Source organism: Coptis chinensis, chromosome 4 (assembly GCF_015680905.1).
Source record: "Coptis chinensis isolate HL-2020 chromosome 4, ASM1568090v1, whole genome shotgun sequence".
Lineage (NCBI taxonomy): Eukaryota > Viridiplantae > Streptophyta > Magnoliopsida > Ranunculales > Ranunculaceae > Coptis > Coptis chinensis.
The window spans coordinates 87,913,563-87,934,316 of NC_141459.1; the positions used below are offsets into that span (position 1 = coordinate 87,913,563).

The 20,754-nt window shown below is 36.2% G+C and overlaps 2 protein-coding genes and 1 non-coding gene across 5 annotated transcripts; 2 read left to right on the top strand and 1 right to left on the bottom strand.

Moving 5' to 3' along the window:
- The first annotated feature begins 2,168 nt into the window (after nucleotides 1–2,168).
- SNI1 (negative regulator of systemic acquired resistance (SNI1)) lies at nucleotides 2,169–10,689 on the top strand. Of its 2 annotated transcripts, XM_086557972.1 has the most exons (15): nucleotides 2,169–2,579; nucleotides 2,659–2,725; nucleotides 2,950–3,043; nucleotides 3,113–3,190; nucleotides 3,281–3,373; nucleotides 3,531–3,602; nucleotides 5,457–5,538; nucleotides 5,636–5,904; nucleotides 5,977–6,047; nucleotides 6,134–6,203; nucleotides 7,122–7,187; nucleotides 7,902–8,054; nucleotides 9,737–9,864; nucleotides 10,285–10,391; nucleotides 10,464–10,689. In XM_086557972.1, exons 1-14 carry the CDS (start codon nucleotides 2,471–2,473, stop codon nucleotides 10,355–10,357), a joined length of 1,425 nt encoding a protein of 474 aa, XP_086414098.1. In that variant the 5' UTR covers nucleotides 2,169–2,470; the 3' UTR covers nucleotides 10,358–10,391; nucleotides 10,464–10,689. The 2 variants fall into 2 exon arrangements, with proteins under 2 accessions (XP_086414098.1, XP_086414099.1); XM_086557973.1 differs by lacking the exons at nucleotides 9,737–9,864; nucleotides 10,285–10,391; nucleotides 10,464–10,689 and adding an exon at nucleotides 9,296–9,686 and having other exon boundaries at nucleotides 2,263–2,579.
- Nucleotides 2,222–2,294, top strand: TRNAE-CUC (transfer RNA glutamic acid (anticodon CUC)). Its single transcript has one exon. It is a non-coding gene; the product is annotated as a tRNA-Glu (tRNA).
- Nucleotides 10,690–12,116: 1,427 nt separating the features above from the next.
- Nucleotides 12,117–20,325, bottom strand: LOC147505440 (D-Tyr-tRNA(Tyr) deacylase family protein). Of its 2 annotated transcripts, XM_086557974.1 has the most exons (8): nucleotides 19,446–20,325; nucleotides 19,269–19,360; nucleotides 19,118–19,184; nucleotides 19,015–19,045; nucleotides 18,761–18,901; nucleotides 12,691–12,716; nucleotides 12,546–12,604; nucleotides 12,117–12,432 (listed from the first exon to the last, which is right to left on the bottom strand). In XM_086557974.1, the coding sequence occupies exons 1-8, from the start codon at nucleotides 19,680–19,682 to the stop codon at nucleotides 12,393–12,395; spliced, it is 693 nt and encodes a 230-aa protein (XP_086414100.1). In that variant the 5' UTR covers nucleotides 19,683–20,325; the 3' UTR covers nucleotides 12,117–12,392. The 2 variants fall into 2 exon arrangements, with proteins under 2 accessions (XP_086414100.1, XP_086414101.1); XM_086557975.1 differs by having other exon boundaries at nucleotides 12,117–12,604.
- Nucleotides 20,326–20,754: the final 429 nt, after the last annotated feature.

Consider the following 20,754-nt stretch of genomic DNA (forward strand, 5'->3'; position numbering starts at 1 on the left):
ATTCCCACAACATATAACCCAACTATGTTTTGAGGTTAGTTCAATGCATTTGCATCCAGTTTCTAATTTTCCGTTATTTATATTTTGAGGCTAGTTTAATGCAAGTGCATCCGATTTCTGATTCTCATTATTTAGTTTTTGAGGTTAGTTCAATACAGCTGCATCCAGTTTCCAATTTTCTGTTAATTATTTCTTTGAAGTAAGTTCAATGCATTTGCATCCAGTTTCTGATTTTCCGTTAATTATTATGTGAGATTAGTTTAATGCATTTGCATCCAGTTTCGATTTCCGATTTTTCGTTTATTATTTGATAAGGTTGCATTTACATCTAGTTTCCGATTTCCTGTTAACTATTGTTTGAAGTTAGTTCGATGAATTTGCATCCAGTTTTCGATTTTTCGTTAATTATTCTTGAGATTAGTTCAATATATTTGCATCCAGTTTATTTTTTGAGATTAGTTCAGTGCAGTTGCATCCGGTTTCCGATTTTCCGATTAATCTTAATTATTCTTTAAGATTAGTTCTACGCATTTGCATCATGTTTCCAATTTACAATTAATTTTTCTTTGAGGTTAGTTCAATAGAGTTGCATCTAATTTCCGATTTCCCATTAATTAAATCTTTGAGGGTAATTCAATGTATTTGCATTCAATTTCTGATTTTCCGACAATTATTTTTTTATGTTAGTTTGATGTATTTGCATCCGAGTTTTGATTTCCCGATAATTATTCTTTGAGGTTAGTTTAATGCAGTTGTATCCATATTCCAATTTTCTATTAATTACTTTTTAAGATTAGTTTAATACTTGTATTTGCATCCAGTTTCCGATTTCACGTTAAATATTATTTGAGGTTTAGTTCGATGTATTTGTATCCAGTTTTCGGTTCCCCATTAATTGTTTTTTGAAGTTATTTTCATTCAGTATTATATATATATTTTAAAATATTTGTCATTATTGTTTTGCCGTTATTTTTTTTTCATTTTCTATTATATATTTTGTGATGTTATTTTTTGTATAATTTAATTTTTCACATGTAATTTGTTTTGATTTGGTATATAATTTATTTAAATCCAATGTCCACTTTAACTTAATCTCGTTATTCCGCTGAATATATAACATTATAGAGTTGAAAAATTATATTATAGTGTTGAAAAATTATAAATTCATAAATTTAATTGGAATATGTTATAATTATTGTGGCCAGAATTGTGATTTTTGGAATCCTTAACTATGAATAAATGTCTAAATCCCACAGTGGATGACGCATCAAATCAAAAAGCTTTTAGGAAAATTGTTTTCGGTAGAAACTATTGTTTTTAGCAATTTAATTGTTTGTCTCATATTTTTTTTTTCGTAATTAGCTATATTGTTTAGGAAAAATTGGAGACTCTGTGAAACTCTAGATGAGATTTTTTTTTTCGTATTTAGCTATAGTGTTTAGGAAAAGTTAGAGACTCTGTGAAACTCTAAATGGGATTGTTTCTTTATTTATATCACACCTTTTTTATAATTAGTAATAAAGTTAAGAAAAAACCGGAGTCTCTCCAAATGTTCCAAAAAATAGATCGGTGAAGGTATAACTATAATATATATCTAAGGAATTGGAATATGTCATAATTATTGTGGTCAGAATTGTAATTTTTGGAATTCTTAACTATGAATAAATGTCTAAATCCATGATGGATGGGCGATCAAATCGAAAGGGTTTTAAAAAAATCGTATTCGGTGGAAACTATTGTTTTTAGCAATTTAGTTTTTTGTCTAATTTTTTTCCTTTTAATTAGCTATATTGTTTAGGAAAAGTTAGAGACTGTGAAACTCTAGATGAGATTGTTTTTTCGTAATTAACTATAGTATTTAGGAAAAGTTAGAGACTATGTGAAACTCTTGGGATTGTTTCCTTATTTATATCATACTTTTTTATAATTAATAATAGAGTTTAGAAAAAACTGGAGTCTTTGCCAAAAAATAGATGGGTGAAGATATAACTATAATATATATCTAAGGATAAAAATAAATATTTGTTTCCTATTTTATCTCATACTTTTTCTTAATTAGCCATGACACGTGGACACTCTAGAAACGCTTCCTCAATTGAAGAGGGTGGAGCTATAATATATATATATATAAAGATGTATACACCAACATTCATACTTTTCACGAAAACATGTCAAATGTTATGGTAAACAAGAATCATCCGGAACTTGATCCAATCACAATTCCGTTGTAGTCTAGTTGGTTAGGATACTCGGCTCTCACCCGAGAGACCCGGGTTCAAGTCCCGGCAACGGAAGTTGTTCTATCCTTTTTAAAAAAATTTCTCATCTACCGTTAATTTCCATCGAGATAAACAGAGTACACACATCTCGATGCAAATAAGCGTTAATTTTTTCGGCGGGAAACAAAGCACATAATAAAAAGCAAGTGTTATAGGGTTAGTCTCATTTTTGGAAGTTGGAGTAAAGAAAAATGGAAGTGAAGAGAAACACGACAAGTAGAAATAATGGAATCGAGGAGAACACAATGGCAATTCTAGATTCTTCTGGAATCAAAGATTCTAAAGATCTTCTTGACGATAGTAAAACTACTTCTCTCTTTATTCTCTTTCGATATTTATAACTTTGTGTTACTGATTAATAACAGTGTTTGAAATGTAGGGCTAGCTTTTCTTGAAGCTGTTCGTGCTTCTTCACTTGTTTCTGAATCTGGAAGTGCTCCTTCTAGGTAAATTATTAATTAAAGATTCAATTTTTATGTAGAAAATGTTTTCTATATACAATTTTTTCATTGTTGACTGTGAATGAAAATGAATATTGGCAAAAGTAAGGGTCAAACTGATTTTTATTTGTATTTTTCTTGATGTTGTAATTGTTGTGAAAATAATATGATTTGGCTTGTTTTTCCTTTTGCACTTGACTTGTGATATATTTAAATTTTTTATCGTGAAGCAAAATGTTCGAGGCCATTTTCCATATTTTAAAGGACAGCACATCTCTGGAATTGACTATGACGAGCTACCAGCTTCTTATCGAGTTAGACAAGGTAATTATTATGAGGTGTTAAAGTTCATGATGTTCAAGCAGATGTTTAATACTCCTTTACATAATGCAGCGTTTCCCTCGAGTTTACATATCCCACTCAAACACATCTGAGTCGAGTGGTAGTAGAGAACTTGTAGTGCTGGAGGAGGTAAGAGTGTATGATGATGATCAACATTATGTTGTATTCACCTTTGACATTTGACCTTTGAATCAATGCTGTGGGATGTTGCATTTGCAGGCTTGGTCACCTTTTGCTCTTGGCCCAGTTATTGCAACCTACAGGGAGACTGACAGAAATTATAGAAACTCGAATCATCCGCTTGACTCCTTGGTTAGTTGTTCCTCTAAACCTAGTTTAAGTGGTTTTGCATTCAGTAAAAGTATTAACTTAGAATTATTAGTATAAAAAATAACACTGGAATTTTCATAATGGATCCAGTTACAATCCTTTATCTGCAGTTTTACTAATGGAAGTAAAAATTTTCTAGGGTTTCTGCCATTTAACTGAGAACATCGCTCGAGAGGTTAATGAAGTTAACTTCCAAGTCCCAGCGATGAAGGTTAGACTGTTATTTGACTTATTTCATCATATATACACTCGTATTAGCTAAGTGCTGTCTAAAAAGTCCCGTACTTCCCAAAGTGGTAATAATCATCACTGTTACATTCTTGTATTAAAATAATACTCAGTTGTTGACTTCCTTTTCACTATTCCACTATTTACAAAGATTTGGATTGTTCAACTGTTGATACTATGTTCTCCTTTTTTTCCCTTTATTATTATTATTAGTTAAAATGAAGTAGTACAAACTAAAACAATTTCAATGTGATGTGATGATTTGGAATCAGATTCAAACTTTCATTTTGCTTTTATATACATGAAGCCCATTTTAACATTTATTCAGCACCTCCTTTTGCGGAACTTGGTGACGCAAAAGTGGATTTTAACTATAATTTTCTTTATTTATGGGATCTTTGATTTTTTCTTTTATTACCAATTTTTCATTTTTTTTCTTCCTCTGTCAAATATCGTCTGAGCTAAAGGATAACATTATGGCCAAGTGGTTGAAACTTGAGTGTTCTTATTCTTATAATCTACTATCCATAAGTGTAAAACATAAAATGAGGAAATATGTTCACCTGGGGTATTCTATGTGAAAAGGAAGTTTGCAATTTTTTATTGTTAGGGTACGTCAATAATAGGTTCTTAATTTTTCCTTTCCTTCACTTGGCAAATAGTGACATTGATATAGCAAGCTGGGTTGTAAATGAAGTGAAGTCGTATTTATGGGGGATGGGGATACTTTTGTTAGAAAAAATCCTTGATTTTCTTTTATGAGTTCTAATGTACTGTGACTTTCTCTCTCACTACTTTCATTTTTTTCTTTCTTATACTGTTTGACTGGCCTATGAAAAAGCTGGTTTTCGTATGAAGTTGGTGCATTCAATTATGTCTTGTAGGTGGACTATTTGGTATACAACCGTGCTTAAAATTTTTCTACCATTCTTTTTGCCTTTTTGGTCACAAAATTCGAGAAAGCAAAAAAAAAAAGGCTTAGATGGGGAAAAGTACAGTTAACTCAAAGTTAGTCATAATGGTTTTGATCTTTGTTGTCAAAGGCGCCTTGAAGGCACCAGTCCTCCCGAGGTGCTCAAGGTGCCAAAGGCGCCAATATTGTCAAAACAGTTGTGCTTGTAGTGAAACGTGTTGGCAAACCACCAGTTGGGAAGTCCAACTCCTCGCCTCGGTGGCCTTGCCCCTTACAACATAGGTTTTGCAGCCCCTTGGTTTCCATTACCTGTTGTACGGATAAGCATAGCACTGTATTGTGGAATCTTCTGCAGGTGTTCGGCTCTTTTAACCAGTAGAATTCTCCCGCAAAGTCTATTAGGGGCTATTTTCAGAATTCAGAAGCAATTATGAATTATCAAATCAGGCTCTTCACTAATGGCTAAGTGGATGTCAGTACACTTTCCTCCTGGTGCCCTTTTGATTATTCGAGTTGGAAAAGAGTAGCTGCATGTCCAAAAGTAGACCAAAACAAACCTGTTGTTCAATATACTCTAAACATTCCTAAAATTTGCTCATGTATCTAGTTCTGTTGTTCTATCCTCATGGTTAGAGTCCATCACAAGACCGAACCAAATGCTGTCTTCTGGCCATCAAGTAGCAAATTTTGGTTCTTACTGAGATCATTTTGCATTTCTGTCTATTTCAAATTAAACTCCTACATTTAGTTCCATGAGATGTTTATCTGATGCATGTGAAGAAGCGTCTATTAATTGCATGGTCACTGGTCAATCAAGCTACTGGTTTTTTACTCTTTTATTTCTTAATTGCATGACTGCTGAAATTTGATGTTAATTACCTAATGGTGAATCTTGTATAACTTTTTTTTGTTTCTGTGTTACAGCTTATAGGGGAGATGATGCTGTTCCAATATCTTCTAAATGTTCTTCAAACAGATTTTGTATCTCGTAACACCATATACAAAGGTAAGCTACTCTACGCTTGCCGCGCTTGATGAGATGAAGTTAGTCTTAGAAATATGTTTATACTAGAGGAACCTGTGCTTAATTTGTTGTGTAACAGAAACCAAGGATTGGGCTTGTCTCAGAGACTCCAGTCTCAACGTGCTTCTGGTATCACTTTCATCACGAAGGATGTATAAGGGCTTGATGAAAGATTGCATGTCCATTTTATCTAGAGGAGGTCATCATTTTGCTGGTGTTACTTCGAATGATCTGGAGAATGAAAAAATGTCCTCTGGAAAAACAGTCCGCAGTTGTGGTATCGTGTTTACTTTTTATTTTGGGTTGAAAGAAGGAACTTGTGTAGCTATTCAGCAGTTCTTTTCCCAGGTAAGCTTCATCCAAAAGAAAAATGGAAATACCCGTTAGTCCACAATTCACAATTGATCTTTACTTATGTAGATTATGGAGCTTGATGTTATAAAGAAGCAAGCAGATTTACAAGGTCAAACTTCAAGAGCTGATGGTTTGAGGTATTTTGCATATTTTCTTTCTCTTTAATGTTTGCTGCCTGTATTAGTATTAATTAACTTCAGAGTTTTACTGGGTCTTCGTGCAGAACCCCGCTTCTAGAAATCATTCTAGATGAACTTACATACGATGAAGAACTCTTTTCTAGTTTTCTCCAGGTAATAGTAGAAATCGTAATGGGATATTTTTGCATTATTTTTCTGATTGTCTGGAGTTTTTAGTGTCTAAATTGCCACAGTTGCCAATTCTAGCTTTAAATGTCATGTGTATCCCCAAACAAGTGAACTTTGCAGTAGCCCTCGGGATTGGTCATTCCTCTTAATTCTTCTTAGATATGTAGGCTATTAGTCAATGGCATATGAAGTTCCATGAGGGTGTTGTCCGATATTTGATAGGAAAACCGCACCCATGAGGGGCTTTGGCCTTGGCTGGCTAAACAGAGACCTTACGAACAAGTCGTAACTGGTAAGGATGGGTCGTTAAAAATTCATCAAAGCTGAGGATGATTTGTTCCTGAAGTGGTGGAGTTGTATTATTCCATGGGGTTTAGTCCCGATCGGAATTTGTCCCGGAATTTGGATAAGTTGTAATGATCTACCTCATACATGTGTCAAGGTACTTTTAGGGAAAACCCTTACTCAGGATGGCTCCGGGCCTTGGGTGTCTAAGTGTGGAATGTTTTTACACATGGTTTGGCCCGATCGTTGCAAAGTAGCTATGTCAAGTATCTTTCCGAAGCTAAAATCAAGACTATATAGCTGAAACACTTAACTATTTTAAAGTACTGATTTCAACTTTTTTTTTTTTTTTTTTTTTTTTGCTTCTATGATATAAAACAAAAATTGGAAGGCAAAATAACAGATGGAATATGAACTGCTCTCACTCTTTCATTAGAAGAAGTACTTGATTGTTGGTTCTAGAATGACGTGGAGCATTGCCTAAGATATTTTATTCTGTTGATGTACTATATCATTATAATGTTTCGAATATGAATTTTGTAACTTGTTATTTTGACTGTTGGTTTCTCATTCCAATTGGAACTCTTCTCAATTAAATTTTGAATTGTGATTTTGCAGGTTTTTTCTAATCCAAACTGGAAACTGGAAGTAATCTTACAATTTTTCTCGAAGTACTTAAAAAAGGTGAGCCAATTGTAATACTAAAAAATTAATAAATTCTTCCACTGTGACGCCTGACTTCCTGAGAAATGACTGTTAAAATGGTCATGGGTTGGTTAATGGTATACTGTAAGTCATCAGTCATCACCATGAAAGAGCGCCTTATTTTTTGTTTTCACAACCTTGGTTACAATGTATTAGCTTGCAGTTTTTGAAGTACAAAATATTGTAAGAATTGCAAACTAATCTAATTAATCAGAAATTGATAGTAAGTCCTCATGGATGCAAAACAATGATCAAGTTGAGGAGCCTGAGTTTATCCCTAACCAGTAGGGTAATGTGGAGGATCCATCGCAGGCGTTGTGTCGGAAGTCGGAACTTGTGGCTTGAAAGAACCCTAGGCATCTTTGATGATACATTTCAGGATTCTCATCTCATTGCTTGTAGATTTCAATTATTGATGTGGGTTTGAGTGTTGAGAGAACTAATAATCGAAAACCTGATTGCTATAGTTATAGGGAAATAAAAGTTCATTCAATGCACAAGTGTTTAAGAATACCAGCAGTTTCAGCTTATTGCTGTGTTATGTCATAAGTATTGCATCATACTTTGAGCATTCGTGATATTTTAAACTGGTAGTTGATGGGAAAAATTATAATTCCTGGCTTAGTTTATGAGCCATGGATCAAGATATTGAGTTTGAGTATTTTGAACTTAAACTCTTTATTTTCCTTGTAGCCATCCATTCGCACTCGAAGATCAAGCGAGTCCACAGAGGATGCAACACTGACTGATGTCTTGAGGTCCTTTTCAAGTGAAACAAGCACCAAAGCCATTATCAAAAAGATCAGCGCAGACGTAGCCCAACTGCTTCTAGCACATGCTTTTCAGGTAATAAGTTGTTGCTTCTTTAGTCCTTTAGCTAAGTTGACTCTACATGTTCTTCAATATATTAACCGTACAAAGCTAATACCTAATATCTTTAATTTGGATTGCATGGTGATAAAACTGTTGGCGGGTGGTATGATAGGGTACTGGTGCTGTTAACTTGGATGGCCTTTGGGGGTCTCTGTATTTATTGTATTTAATGTTCTTTTTTCCTTACCTTTGATGGGGTCGCGTGGGGTGGTGTGGTCTTCCCTGGTGGGATGACTGTATTAGGGGTTTAGGTGGGGGTCTTGGTCTTGTTTAATTAGCTGCTGGCTAACTACTTAAGTATTAATGTAATCTTTTTTGTTTATTCTAATGAATTAACTTTCATGGATAAAAAAAAGGAAAAAGTGTCTTTTACTTGATTTGTGTTCTTCACGTACCTAGAGGCCATATTCTGAGGCTTTTAGCCCCAGAGCTTTTAGTGGTCAACACAACAATCAACTGGTATGTGTAGCTCAATAGGTGGACAACACTGAGCACTCTTAGCAAACATGCCAAGATTCAGGTAATGTGGTGATTAGGCGCTGAGCAAACCACATTATCTCAGAGACCAAGGTGTTCTTGGATAAAGAAGGCGTTAAGAGGTATAGAAACAACTCAGGGACCATCTGCTGCACTTTGTGTCTAAATTGGAAACTGGAAAGTACCAAGTCGAGCACACTTTCAATGAATAACTTGTGCTGTAGAGTATATACATTGCCATTTCAGTGGGGAAAATGTATAACTTGTGTTGTTAGGACTGCTGAATAGAAGATATCCTAAATATCCATAATGTTGCCACCTGTACAATACAGCTAAGGTGATTTGCTTTTTGAGTAATAAAATCTAAGAGTAATTGTACCAAGAACAATATATGAGCTTAGAGAAGCATTCTGGGTCTTGAAACTTAATCCTCTAACAAGTGGTAGCAGAGTTCAAGATCTGGAGATGAAGTGATGAACAGAACGAGTGACTGAACAGTGAGGGACAGAAATAGGAAATATTGCACTTTAGAGAACAAATGACTAGAACCCGCATACTTGCTAAGAAATGGAAAGATGTGCATATCTAATACCGGAATGAAAGTACCGATTTGCTCTTTTTAGCTTCCCAGCCCATGATCTTGTAAGTTTACCATCAGTCAACATTTTGACATGGCCAAGCAACCAAACCATGCAGAGCCAGATCAAGCAACCTATAACTTAACATGTGCTGTACAGGTTGATGGCTATGACTTCCATAAAATTATCGCTTTGGGATGGAATGGAATGGCTCAAAATAATTCCTGTCAACACTTTGCTATGATGCTGCTCAAGAGAAACAAGAAAAATGTAAAGATGTCTTGACTATCATGTTCTGCATAGTAGCAAACTGAATACTTCAAAACGGTTCCATAGAGTTAAATACTTCAATTCTTTTGTGTAGATTAGATATCCTCTCTGTATCAGCTGTATTGCTGCGTCATATAACTTAGATAACATGGTTTATTTGTCATTCACAAGCAATTAGACAATTGCTCTTTTAGTAGTGATAGACATACTTACAGGTATTTTAAATCTACTCTGCAGTTTTTATTCTTTACTTACAGGTAATTGATCAACTTTCTTTTTATTCTTTACTCGTATTTGTTCAACATTTTTGTTGCTACTGTTCTCTGTTAGGCCTATTTAAAGCTACAACATCATATTGACCATGTAGCTGATTCATCTGAAAATGTTAGAGGCAGCTCTGTTCTCCAAACTTGCAAAGATATAATTGCCGCTTTTGATAATCTTCGAAAAGCAGATAAGTAAGTCTAACGAATGGTTTCATGTTCTAATTATTGTACACTTAAATTGGTTGTATAGTCTTTTGATTTTCTACATTTTCTTACCTTGCTCTGTCATTTTGTAACAAATTGTTCAAATGATCATTCTCTTCTACTAGAAAACCAGGGCAAAGCTTAAGAGCAGCCAAGTTATCTTTACTACATTTATTTTTTATACAGATACATAATGCTTTGTTAAGTGGTCTATCAAGTAGAACTGGAAACCATGTCTTTCCAACTGAAACATAATCACTAAGTTCATTTGGATCTTTTCTTTCTTTTCCTTTTTTGTACTTTTGAAAATTGCACATATGGTTCTTAATAGAATTACAAACTTAATCTTACTACTTTTATAAGGCCAGTTATCTGTGCTGTTACCAATTTCATGTATTATTGCTGTAGGCATATGGAGCTAATGTGTCTAGGAAAAGAAGCGATATTTACTGCAACTGCTATTGTCTCGATGAAATCATAAAGTGTTGAAAATCACCACTGGTTCTAAGTTATTCGTAAGGATCCTCAACACATATTTAGTTTTATACTTTTATTCGCCTAAGCCTTAACCTTATCTTTGCCTGCAGAGAATTTGTGCCAAATTTTGGAAGTATAGCACGGGGGCGCTCAAGAACGTTGTATAATGCAATGAATGTTGTCTGGATTTGTAAAAAGAGCACTACCACCCTACATGCAGCTAGAAATCATGGCATCTGTATTATATTATGATAATTATTAGTTGTATGTCAATATTTAGAAAGAATTTTGTCCTCTCCGGCTCAGCAACAGTAAAGCTTTTTGGATTTTGGTTGACATCTTTTCTGTTATGTTAATATTGCAATTAGCTTAAATTCGTAAACCAGATTACCCACCCCAAGCATTGTCGCAATAGACGCTACCAGAGAGCACTGGCCATGTCAATCAGCCCACTAGTATAGTAGTATGCCAAACTGAGAATATTTCGACCCTGTCCATTGTTTTAGGCAGAAGATTTTTCTCAGGAAAATTTCTGCTCCACCTTCTCTAATGACCAGGCAATTTTTTGTATTATCATCTCTTTAGAAACTGTTTTTCCACCTCCACTGGAAGTTTCTCACAGAAAAATGGTCGCCCACGTTTTTTAAGACGAAACCCAGCGAAGTAACAAATTTAAAGTTGTAGACATTGGCAGTTGATAAAATCAAACCCTTTTCTTTATTGCTAAACCAAATACAAGAACTATGCAGTTTCTCATTAAAATTGTCACACGATTGTTTCCAAGAGAAAATCAAACTTGTATTTAAAATTACCACAGAAACTGCCATTTGTTGATTTCTTCTTAATACTGCAAACAGTGCAGCGTATTAGGATCCTAGAATGACTAGGTTTTCAGACTGCCTTCTTTCAATAATGTACTTGGACAGTTGGACTATCATCACATCCATTTCTGTTTTCATTCAAAATTCCGAATGGAGTTCAGACTTCGAAAGGACTATTGGTAAAACTGGCATTTGCACTGTCTAAAAATACTGTGAAATAGAAATTTCAGATTGCATGGCGTGTTGCCATGAAAATCAACAAAATTACTATATGTATTCCGCGTATCATAAGCTCATTATCTAAATCCAAATATCCAATATATGTTTTAAGTTGCTTGGTCATGTTTGTCGCCTCATATTTGACTCTATAGTACCGCTTATCAAGCCTTCACTAAGACTTGTTTGTGCGACTCACTATTTGGATAATGTTAGTTTGCATTGAAATACACACGGACACGTGTGTCAATGGCTATTATTAGCAGGTCGGTTAAGTAGGTCAAATTAATATGTCACTGTATCATTATTGAAGGCAGAATGAACAGGAGCAGATCAAGGGTTAGGTAGGTCGTTACATGACTTCCATCACTGATATAGTAATATACTACCAAAGGATCGAATTCAGTTGAGACTTACGACTTTGCTGTTATTTTAAAACTGCAAAGACTTGTCCTCATTTGCTATCATTTCAGAAGGAACTTTGGTGGTGTAACACCTGCCAAGCACCTCAATCACCCTCTGTTTAGTTGGAATTATAACCAGAAAAAACTTACAGATTTGCGCAGACTTAAAAAGCAGAATAAGCAAAATATCTACTTGTCATCTTTCACACTTTACTTATCTTTGCTTTGTGTCAACGAAGCTGGACACTATCATTTTCCAACTTCTATACCAATAACTAAGATAAGTAATGAGCTAGCAACAACAAAGACAGAAGGAGAAGTAGAGATTAAGGGGAATAAGAATAATTTCCGGAAAGTGTGAAAGAAAGGTTTGCAGCTTCCTTACTAGGACTAGGAGGTGTTGGTTAATTACAAATAAAAATAAAAAATAAGTGCCTATGATCCAGTAAAAGGAAAAACCGCTCTAATATGATCCCCAATCCAAGTTGAAAATGTCAACTGAAATGAATCGACCTCATATTAATTACAAAAGGTATTACCAAATCATTGATTCAGATTGATAGATAAAATGGTGTAACATTCTCTTTCAAGCCAGACGTCATAACTCTGGTTCACAAACTGGTAAATCGCTTTTGTTCCTGAACATGTTTAGGTTAAAATGGTTGAATGGTTGACAGATAGAGTACTAACCTTACAACCTCTAATTAATCAAATAACAAACCCCTGATTTTATCGCTGGTGATGTACTCACTTAGATGGTTGTGATGAATCAAGCTGCATTGTTACCGGGCCATCGTTAACCAAGTTAACCTTGAGCATCCACAATAAAATAAAAAAATTAGTCCGTTGTTACTCTCTGAACAGAAACTTATTTTATTATCTTTTTAGGTCCTTACCTTCATCATCGCCCCGAATACACCATCTGCAAGTAATGTAACACATAAATAAAGAGTTATCAACTATAATTTTGAAGCACCAAATAATAAAAATCAAGACCTGCCACTCTTTTCAATATGATTGGATATAATGAGCAAATCAGAAAAGTACAGCAGAAACAAACTTGTATAATTAACAGTTAGGTTGCTTAACTTTTTCTTTTGTTTGGTTGATATTACGGCTGCTGAAGTAACTCAACACATGCATGTATAATTTGGTCTCAGAGTGCATTGGCCATAAGAGACCTAAAAGAAGTTTTAAATGTACATGTTGTTGGGCGTCCCTCTTTACGAGGACCCAACTGTTATTAAACCATTTATTAGGGGCAGTCTAGACTTTTTTACACCATAGAAACCTTTGTCAACAAAAAAGAAAAGTCTGGAATTGTTCGGACTATTCTTCTTCTTCCTCTTCTTGCAATGGCTCCCAATTCTTCTGGAGAACTCTTCAATGGCGGTTTGGCGAACTATAAATAGGAAGGAGATGAGCAGCTATTGAACAAGTCAAGAGTTTCTCATTCAAGTGTTCTTCACTCACTCAGTAGCTCAATATTTGTGATGATTTATCCGCAAATACAAAGATCAATTTTCTTGTCTCCATTTTTCATTAGTTTTCATTGTAATCTACTCTACTTGTTTGGGTAATGAATATTGTGTTGTAGTGTATCCCCATTTAATTGAAACGTTGAAATCCCATATATCTCTTGATATTGGAAGTTCTCTTATTAGAGTAATTGTGTCTCTGTGTTGTTTCTGCGCTGAGTTATTGTTGTGTTGTTGTGTTCTGTGTTTGTGCAAAGTAGTTGTTTAGGGTATTGTTACCCAACAGTGGTATCAGAGCGAGGTTCTATTTCTATATTTTATCTTGTACAAATCATGGAAACAACCACAACCCGTATGGTGAGTTTGAATGGGGCAAACTGCACAATTTGGAAAGCAAAAATGGAGGACATATTGTACTGCAAGGGTCTTGCAGCACCCATTGAAAATGAGAGGCGAAAACCCGAAACGACAAGTGACGCCGATTGGAAGAAATTAAACCGCAAAGCAATTGGCTTTATTTACCAATGGAGAGATGATAGTGTATTTCATCATGTCTCAATGGAGACTTCGGCAGACTCGCTTTGGAAGAAATTAGAAGAGCTGTATGAGAGAAAGACTGCTGGAAACAAAGCTTTCTTTATTAGGAAGCTTGTGAATTTGAATTATAAAGATGGCACGACAATGACCGAGCATCTAAACGAGATGCAAAGTATTGTGAACCAGCCATCCTCCATGAAGATGGTGTTAGAAGATGAATTGCAAGCATTGTTGCTACTTAGCGCTCTGCCGGAGAGTTGGGAGACCTTATTTGTGTCTCTAAGTAACTCTAGTCCAGATGGAGTTATTACAATGAGCCAAGCAACAAGCAGCTTATTAAATGAAGAAATAAGGAGAAGTAGTGCAAGTTCATCTCATTCAGAGGCACTCATTACAGAAAGTCGGGGGAGAAGCCAAAGTAGAAAATCTCACTATCATGAAAGGTCAAGGGGCAGATCTAAATTAAGGCCATGGAATGAAGTCAACTGCTACCATTGTGGCAAGACGGGTCATTACATGAAGAAGGAACAAATAAAAGAAAAAAGAAGTCATAAGCATGAGAAGGATGTTACGGCGGTTGCATCGGATGGAGAGGACATCATATTGTTCTCTAATTGTGAAGATGAATGTCTAAGTGTCACATGCCATGATAAAAATTGGGTGATTGATACTGGTGCATTTTACCATGCTACACCTCGTAAGGAGTTCTTCACTTCTTATAAGTCCAGTGATTTTGGTGTAGTGCGAATGGGGAACAATGGCGTTTCTAAAATTGTCGGAATTGGGCATGTGTGTATTGAGACTAGTGTTGGTTGCACATTAGTTCTCAAAGATGTACGACATGTACTAGATCTTCGCTTGAATCTAATTTCAGCAGGAAAGCTAGATGAGGAAGGCTATATTAATCAATTTGGTAGAGGTGAATGGAAACTCACCAAGGGATCTTGTGTTGTGTCATGAGGAAAGAGATGCTGCACTCTATACAAGACACAAGCAAAGCTATGCAAGGGTTCGCTAAATGCAATTGAGAAGTTCTCCACTGAACTATGGCATAAAAGACTTGGTCACATGAGCAAGAAGGGGCTGCAAATCCTCGCCAAAAGGCAAGTCTTGCCTAGCATGAAAGGTGCGCATTTAAGTAGTTGCACACACTGTTTAGTTGGTAAGCAACATAGAGTCTCCTTTCATAAGAAGCCCGCTACAAGAAAATCTAATGTGTTGGAGCTAGTTTACTCTGATGTTTGTGGCCCTATGAAAGTCAAAACGCTTGGTGGTGCTTCTTATTTCGTCACTTTCATAGATGATGCTTCTAGAAAAGTGTGGGCATATGCCTTGAAGACTAAAAATCAGGTGCTTGATATATTTAAAACTTTCCATAGCATGGTGGAAAGAGAAATGGGAAATTCATTAAAGTGTATCCGCACCAACAATGACGGACAGTATATTGGGCCATTCGATGAATATTGTAAAAGTCATGGTATTCGGCATGAGCTGTCTGTTCCCAAGACTCCACCACACAATGGTGTTGCGGAAAGGATGAACCGGACTATTGTCGAAAGAATTAGGTGTATGCTCTCACACCCAAAGTTGCCAAGAAGCTATTAGGGGGAAGCAATGCGTACGACGTGTTATTTGATTAACTTATCGCCATCGGCACCTTTGAATGGAGAAGTGCCATAAAAAGTATGGAGCGGCAAGGATGTTCACTATGAACATCTAAAGGTGTTCGGCTGCAGGGCATTCGTGCATATTCCTAAAGATGAAAGGTTAAAACGCGATGAAAAAGCAATACAATGCATTTTCTTGGGATATGGCGATGAGAAGTTCGGGTACATGCTATGGGATCCAGCTAGAAAGAAGGTGATAAGGAGCTGAGATGTGGTCTTTCTTGAAGGCCAAACTATTGAGAATTTTGAGAAGCTCGAGAAGCTTGAACCCTTTGTCAATGATCTCATTGACTTGGATCCACTTATTCCTCCTGTGGTAGAAGGAAATGATGGTGTTGGAGCTGTCCAAAGACATGAACCAGAAAATCATGATACAAGTGATAATGAGCAAGAAGTGGAGCAGCAAGTTGAATTGCTAATGCCGAACAAGAAGTGCAACCACCTCAAGAACCGCCAATTGAGGTGAGACAATCAATTAGAGGGCAACAAGCCCACAACCATCAAAAAGATATCCTCCAAATGAGTATGTCATGCTCACGGAAGGAGGTGAGCCTGAATTTTATGAAGAAACTATTAGCGATGTGCACAAGACGGAGTGGCTGAAAGCTATGCAAGAAGAAATGGATTCCATGCATGGGAACAACACTTATGATCTGGTTGAGATGCCCAAAGGAAAGAAAGTACTCCGGAACAGATGGATTTACAAGATAAAATCAGAAGAGAAAAGCTCGCGACCAAGGTACAAGGCAAGACTAGTCGTGAAAGGTTTTGGCCAAAAAAAGGGTGTAGATTTTGATGAGATATTCTCACCGGTGGTGAAGATAACTTCAATTCGAGTTGTATTGGGATTGGCAGCAAGCTTGAACCTAGAAATTGAACAACTAGATGTTAAAACGGCGTTCCTACATAGTGATCTTAAAGAAGATGTGTACATGGAGCAGCCAAGAGGATTTGAAGTCAAAGGTAAGGAGAAATTGGTTTGTAAGCTAAGGAAAAGTTTATATGGGCTGAAGCAAGCACCATGGCAATGGTATAAAAAGTTTGAATCATTCATGGTGGAGCACGGGTAGAAAAGAACAACCTCAGATCATTGTGCCTTTGTCCAAAAAATTTATGGTGGTGATTTTATCATTCTTTTATTATATGTCGATGATATGTTAATTGTTGGACAAGATGCTAACAAGATTACAAGGTTGAAGAAAGAATTAAGCAAGTAATTTGCCATGAAGGATTTGGGTCCAGCTCAACAAATCCTTGGTATGCATATCTCCCGTGAAAGAAAATTTGGGAAGTTGTGGCTATCACAAGAGCGGTACATTGAGAAAGTACTCAAAATGTTTAATATGGACGAGGCTAAACCAGTTAGCTGTCCACTTGCTAGTCACTTCAAGTTGAGTCGTGATCAATGCCCTTCAAGCATCAAAGAGAAGGAAGAAAATGAGAAAGTTCCATATGCATCAGCCGTAGGTAGCTTGATGTACACCATGGTATGCACATGACCAGCCAGATGTCGCCTACGCAGTTGGTGTAGTGAGCCGATTTCTTTCCAATCCCGGGAAAGAACATTGGGCAGCAGTGAAGTGAATCCTAAGGTATCTCAAAGGATCCTCTAGCACTTGCATATGTTTTGGAAGTGAAAAGCCTGTGTTAAAAGGCTACACCGATGCGGATATGGCAGGTGATGTGGACTCTATGAAGTCTACTTCAGAGTATTTGTTTACATATGCAGGGAGAGCTGTGTCATGGCAATCTAAACTGCAAAAGTGTGGCTCTATCGACTACAGAAGCAGAGTATATTGTTGTTACGGAGAGTTGCAAGGAAATGTTGTGGATGAAGAAGTTCTTTAAAGAACTTGGCGTGAAACAAAGGAGTAGTATGTCGTATATTGTGACACTTAAAACGCCATCCACCTTAGCAAAAATCCAAGCTTCCATTCCAAGTCAAAACATATCAAGGTGAGATATCATTGGATCTGAGATGTACTTGAAGAAAAGAAGTTGCTACTTGAAAAGGTACACACCGATAAAAATGGATCCGACATGATGACGAAGGCATTACCCAAAGGCAAGCATGAAGTTTGTTGTTCCATTGCAGGATTGGGTATGGCGGATACCAGTGGCGGAGCTAGGAAATTGAGTGAGGGTGAGCCAACCCCGACAGCCAAGCATACAAAAACAAAACTCATTTTTTTAATTAATATTTCAAACCCGATCACAAAACAAGTATAAAATGAACATCAAAATAAAAAATCATATATAAAGGTAGCAATAATAAGTGTATTAAAAAAGAAAGAAAGAATCTAATCATTGCGATCTTTCCTCCCCCACAGTAGCAGAAGACCTTCTCTGCACACTGTTTTGTCTTGCTTTGCTAACCTCTGGTTTGTCAGCTATGATCTCAGGAATGCATGATGGCTGTCCTTGTCGGGGCGGATGCTTTCCTTTCAACCATTCCCCTATATAACTCCTACAACATATCTACATCTTGTCCGAATCACCAACTACACATCCTTGCTTAAGTTGCACCGTTAACCCTTGCACTCACTTCCACAACTAACTTCTCTTGTCTTTTGTTCTTCTTTAATGACAAAGGAAGTCATCTTTAATATTTACTGACCTTAGTCTCATCCCTTTTCTCCCTCTTATCCCAATAACCCTCCTACCCCCTCTTCACTTGAAATTATTTGTAACTACATGTGCTTCTGTACTGGAATTATTTGTAGTTCCTAAGGAATGCATGTGAACCATTGTAACATGCAAATTCATCACAAAGACACTTGTTCTGAACTCCTCATTGAAATGTGATCAAGAAAGGTTAGTCTGAATATATAATACTAGAGACTATATTCAATTTAGTGGTACTAGAAGAACTTCACTCTTTTATTTAGAAACTGAGTATTCTGAAATCTGAATCGTTTCAGAAATGCAGTATGTCTGTTTTTACGAAGACAAGTTGGAAAAGAGCACAACAACTACGGGGACATACATCCTTGAGAAATTATGCATGACTTGTTTCACTGTCAAACCCAAACAAAAATTTGGGTTGCTATCACAATAAAGCGATAAAACGAAGTTCAGTAAACTATATACATATTCAGCTCAAGTATCTGATTCTAAAAGTGAACCCTCTATGGCTCTACTCAGACTAACATTTTATATTTTACTCGGACTAACTCAGTAGAAAGATAAACAGTGAAAGTTTCAAAAACTACAGAGAAGTGAAAGACGTATGGAAACAAACATGGAGAACGGAATGCATGAAAGATATTTCTGATTGATCGTACCTTTTATCGAATCTGGATTATAGGATTGGCGGAACTTTTCAACTAATGACTCATAGAAAGGCTTTGCTTTCTGAGGCGGCATAGCGACATGAAAATCTGGCTTATTACCCTTTAGAACTCCAAACAATGTGAATTGACTCACTGGAGAAACCAACACCACGGTACCATTATTAGTATCATTATTCAACTATTTTTATTTATTTATTTATTTGTTTGTACTCTCCAAAAAAGGGAGCACTAATCAATTGAATTACCCAATAAAACTCCATAATCTCTCTGCATAACCTGCAAAGTGAATAAGAAACTAAGAACTCAGTGCAACATACAACCAATGGGTGGGTGCATTGAGAGACTTACATTTTGATCCCATGCTTTGCCAGTCTTATCATTAGAGAACAACCTCATGTTCAATACTTTCCTACATCTGTCAAAAATAAATAATAATATTTTAGAAAACAAAAATAGTAATTATAATGAGAGGGGTGGGTCCCAAAAACAACCGAGTTACATGTAATCAGCGTCAGATTCCACATCAGATTCATGAAGACCAACGAGAACTAACAGACCCGGGCCTATTTCTGACACCATACGCCCTTCCACCTACAGCAAATGGGTATACGACTGACAATAACGAAAACTAATAAAGATGAGGTGGCATGGCAAAAAGTGATGAATACTAACTAACCTCGACACTGGCAGAGGCTACTCGTTGAACTACAGCTCTCATGCTTTTGATTTGTAGGTTCTCCTTTTTTATGAAACCACTGCGCTTATTATTAGCATTGTGCACACTTAAAGAGTGGGGAATGACCATAGATAGCCCCGTCATTCTTAAACAACGTTTTTTTTGGTATTTGTGACAGATTTCAGACAACTGGAGTACCACTCTCCAAAATCCAAATAAACATATGTATCGCCACATCTGCTGAAATCTAAGAAATTGAGATATTTTCGGATTTGTAATGTTGGCAAATGGGTTATATGCTGGAATTTTACGAATTGGCTTTTAAGTCTGCGCATGTCACTTGAAGGAAGTATCCAACCAAATCACTGTACTGCTTCGGAGTTCGGACACTGTCCAGGCTCAACAATAAAACCTGCAACTTGCAAATTGCTTTGACACCAAATGGTTCTCATTTATACTATTTTCAGATTTAAAAGAGGCACAGAAACAGCTGGAAGTAACAGACAAACAAAATCGAATCCCAATTTGCTAAGACGACTTTCATTAAAATGAGTAAACAAAGAAAATGCAGTTACACTTGTAGCGAAATAGTTTCCCTTGCAGTAAATAAGGTTCCAAAGAAATTTTTACTTTCCTACTTGTACAATTCCAATAAAATTGTAACAATTGAATGAAAGAGAGCTGAATGTTTCAAGTAAGTCTAAAACCTAAAAAAAAAAACTTCTCTGTTACCTTACCGCAGTGTTGTGCTGGTGATAAATACTGTTAATCTGGATGAAACAAACCAGACTAAAACTAACAGATTTTGGAAATGAAACAAAAACAAAATCATTTGGAATAAAAGCCAACTCTTATGCTCATTTAAGGATCTTCATGTCGTTCAGCTACTTAAATTAGGTGCGGTCCCTTGCTTGTTCTCTCCAGATCTCACGCTAACTCGCATTGAGTGCATCAAAAACTTATGACAACACTGACGAATGCATGACTCCTCTTGCTTGTCAAGTGACTTACGTTGGAAGGTGTCCACACATTCAGTGAAACAACTCTCCACCAGGGAATTATACATCCTTAGACTGCAGTTTGGACAAGAAGGAAACAAAAATAGCGTCAAAAGCTTTACAACTTAGCAGATCAATGGTGAAATGAAGTGCATCCGCAATAAATATATAACTTACTAAAACACTTCAAATTGAACACCAATCTAATATATGTGAACAATGCAATTTCTCTCACTCAGGTTTAGAATTACTTTGCTAGAATAAGGATATATATTGGGTTGAACACTATTTGCGTCACCAAAGAGAAAAGA

What these genes read in the sequence shown, in the direction of transcription:
- SNI1 (XM_086557972.1), top strand. Translation starts at nt 2,471, where the DNA reads ATGGAAGTGAAGAGAAACACGACAAGTAGAAATAATGGAATCGAGGAG. An exon ending in TTCTTATCGAGTTAGACAAG is followed by an intron (nt 3,044 to 3,112) that starts GTAATTATTATG and finishes TACATAATGCAG; the next exon opens with CGTTTCCCTCGAGTTTACAT. An exon ending in AATCTTCGAAAAGCAGATAA is followed by an intron (nt 9,865 to 10,284) that starts GTAAGTCTAACG and finishes TTATTGCTGTAG; the next exon opens with GCATATGGAGCTAATGTGTC.
- LOC147505440 (XM_086557974.1), bottom strand. Translation starts at nt 19,682, where the DNA reads ATGTGGCGATACATATGTTTATTTGGATTTTGGAGAGTGGTACTCCAG. An exon ending in GAATCTGACGCTGATTACAT is followed by an intron (nt 19,185 to 19,268) that starts GTAACTCGGTTG and finishes TATTTTTGACAG; the next exon opens with ATGTAGGAAAGTATTGAACA. An exon ending in TAATCCAGATTCGATAAAAG is followed by an intron (nt 12,717 to 18,760) that starts GTACGATCAATC and finishes CATTACTTGCAG; the next exon opens with ATGGTGTATTCGGGGCGATG.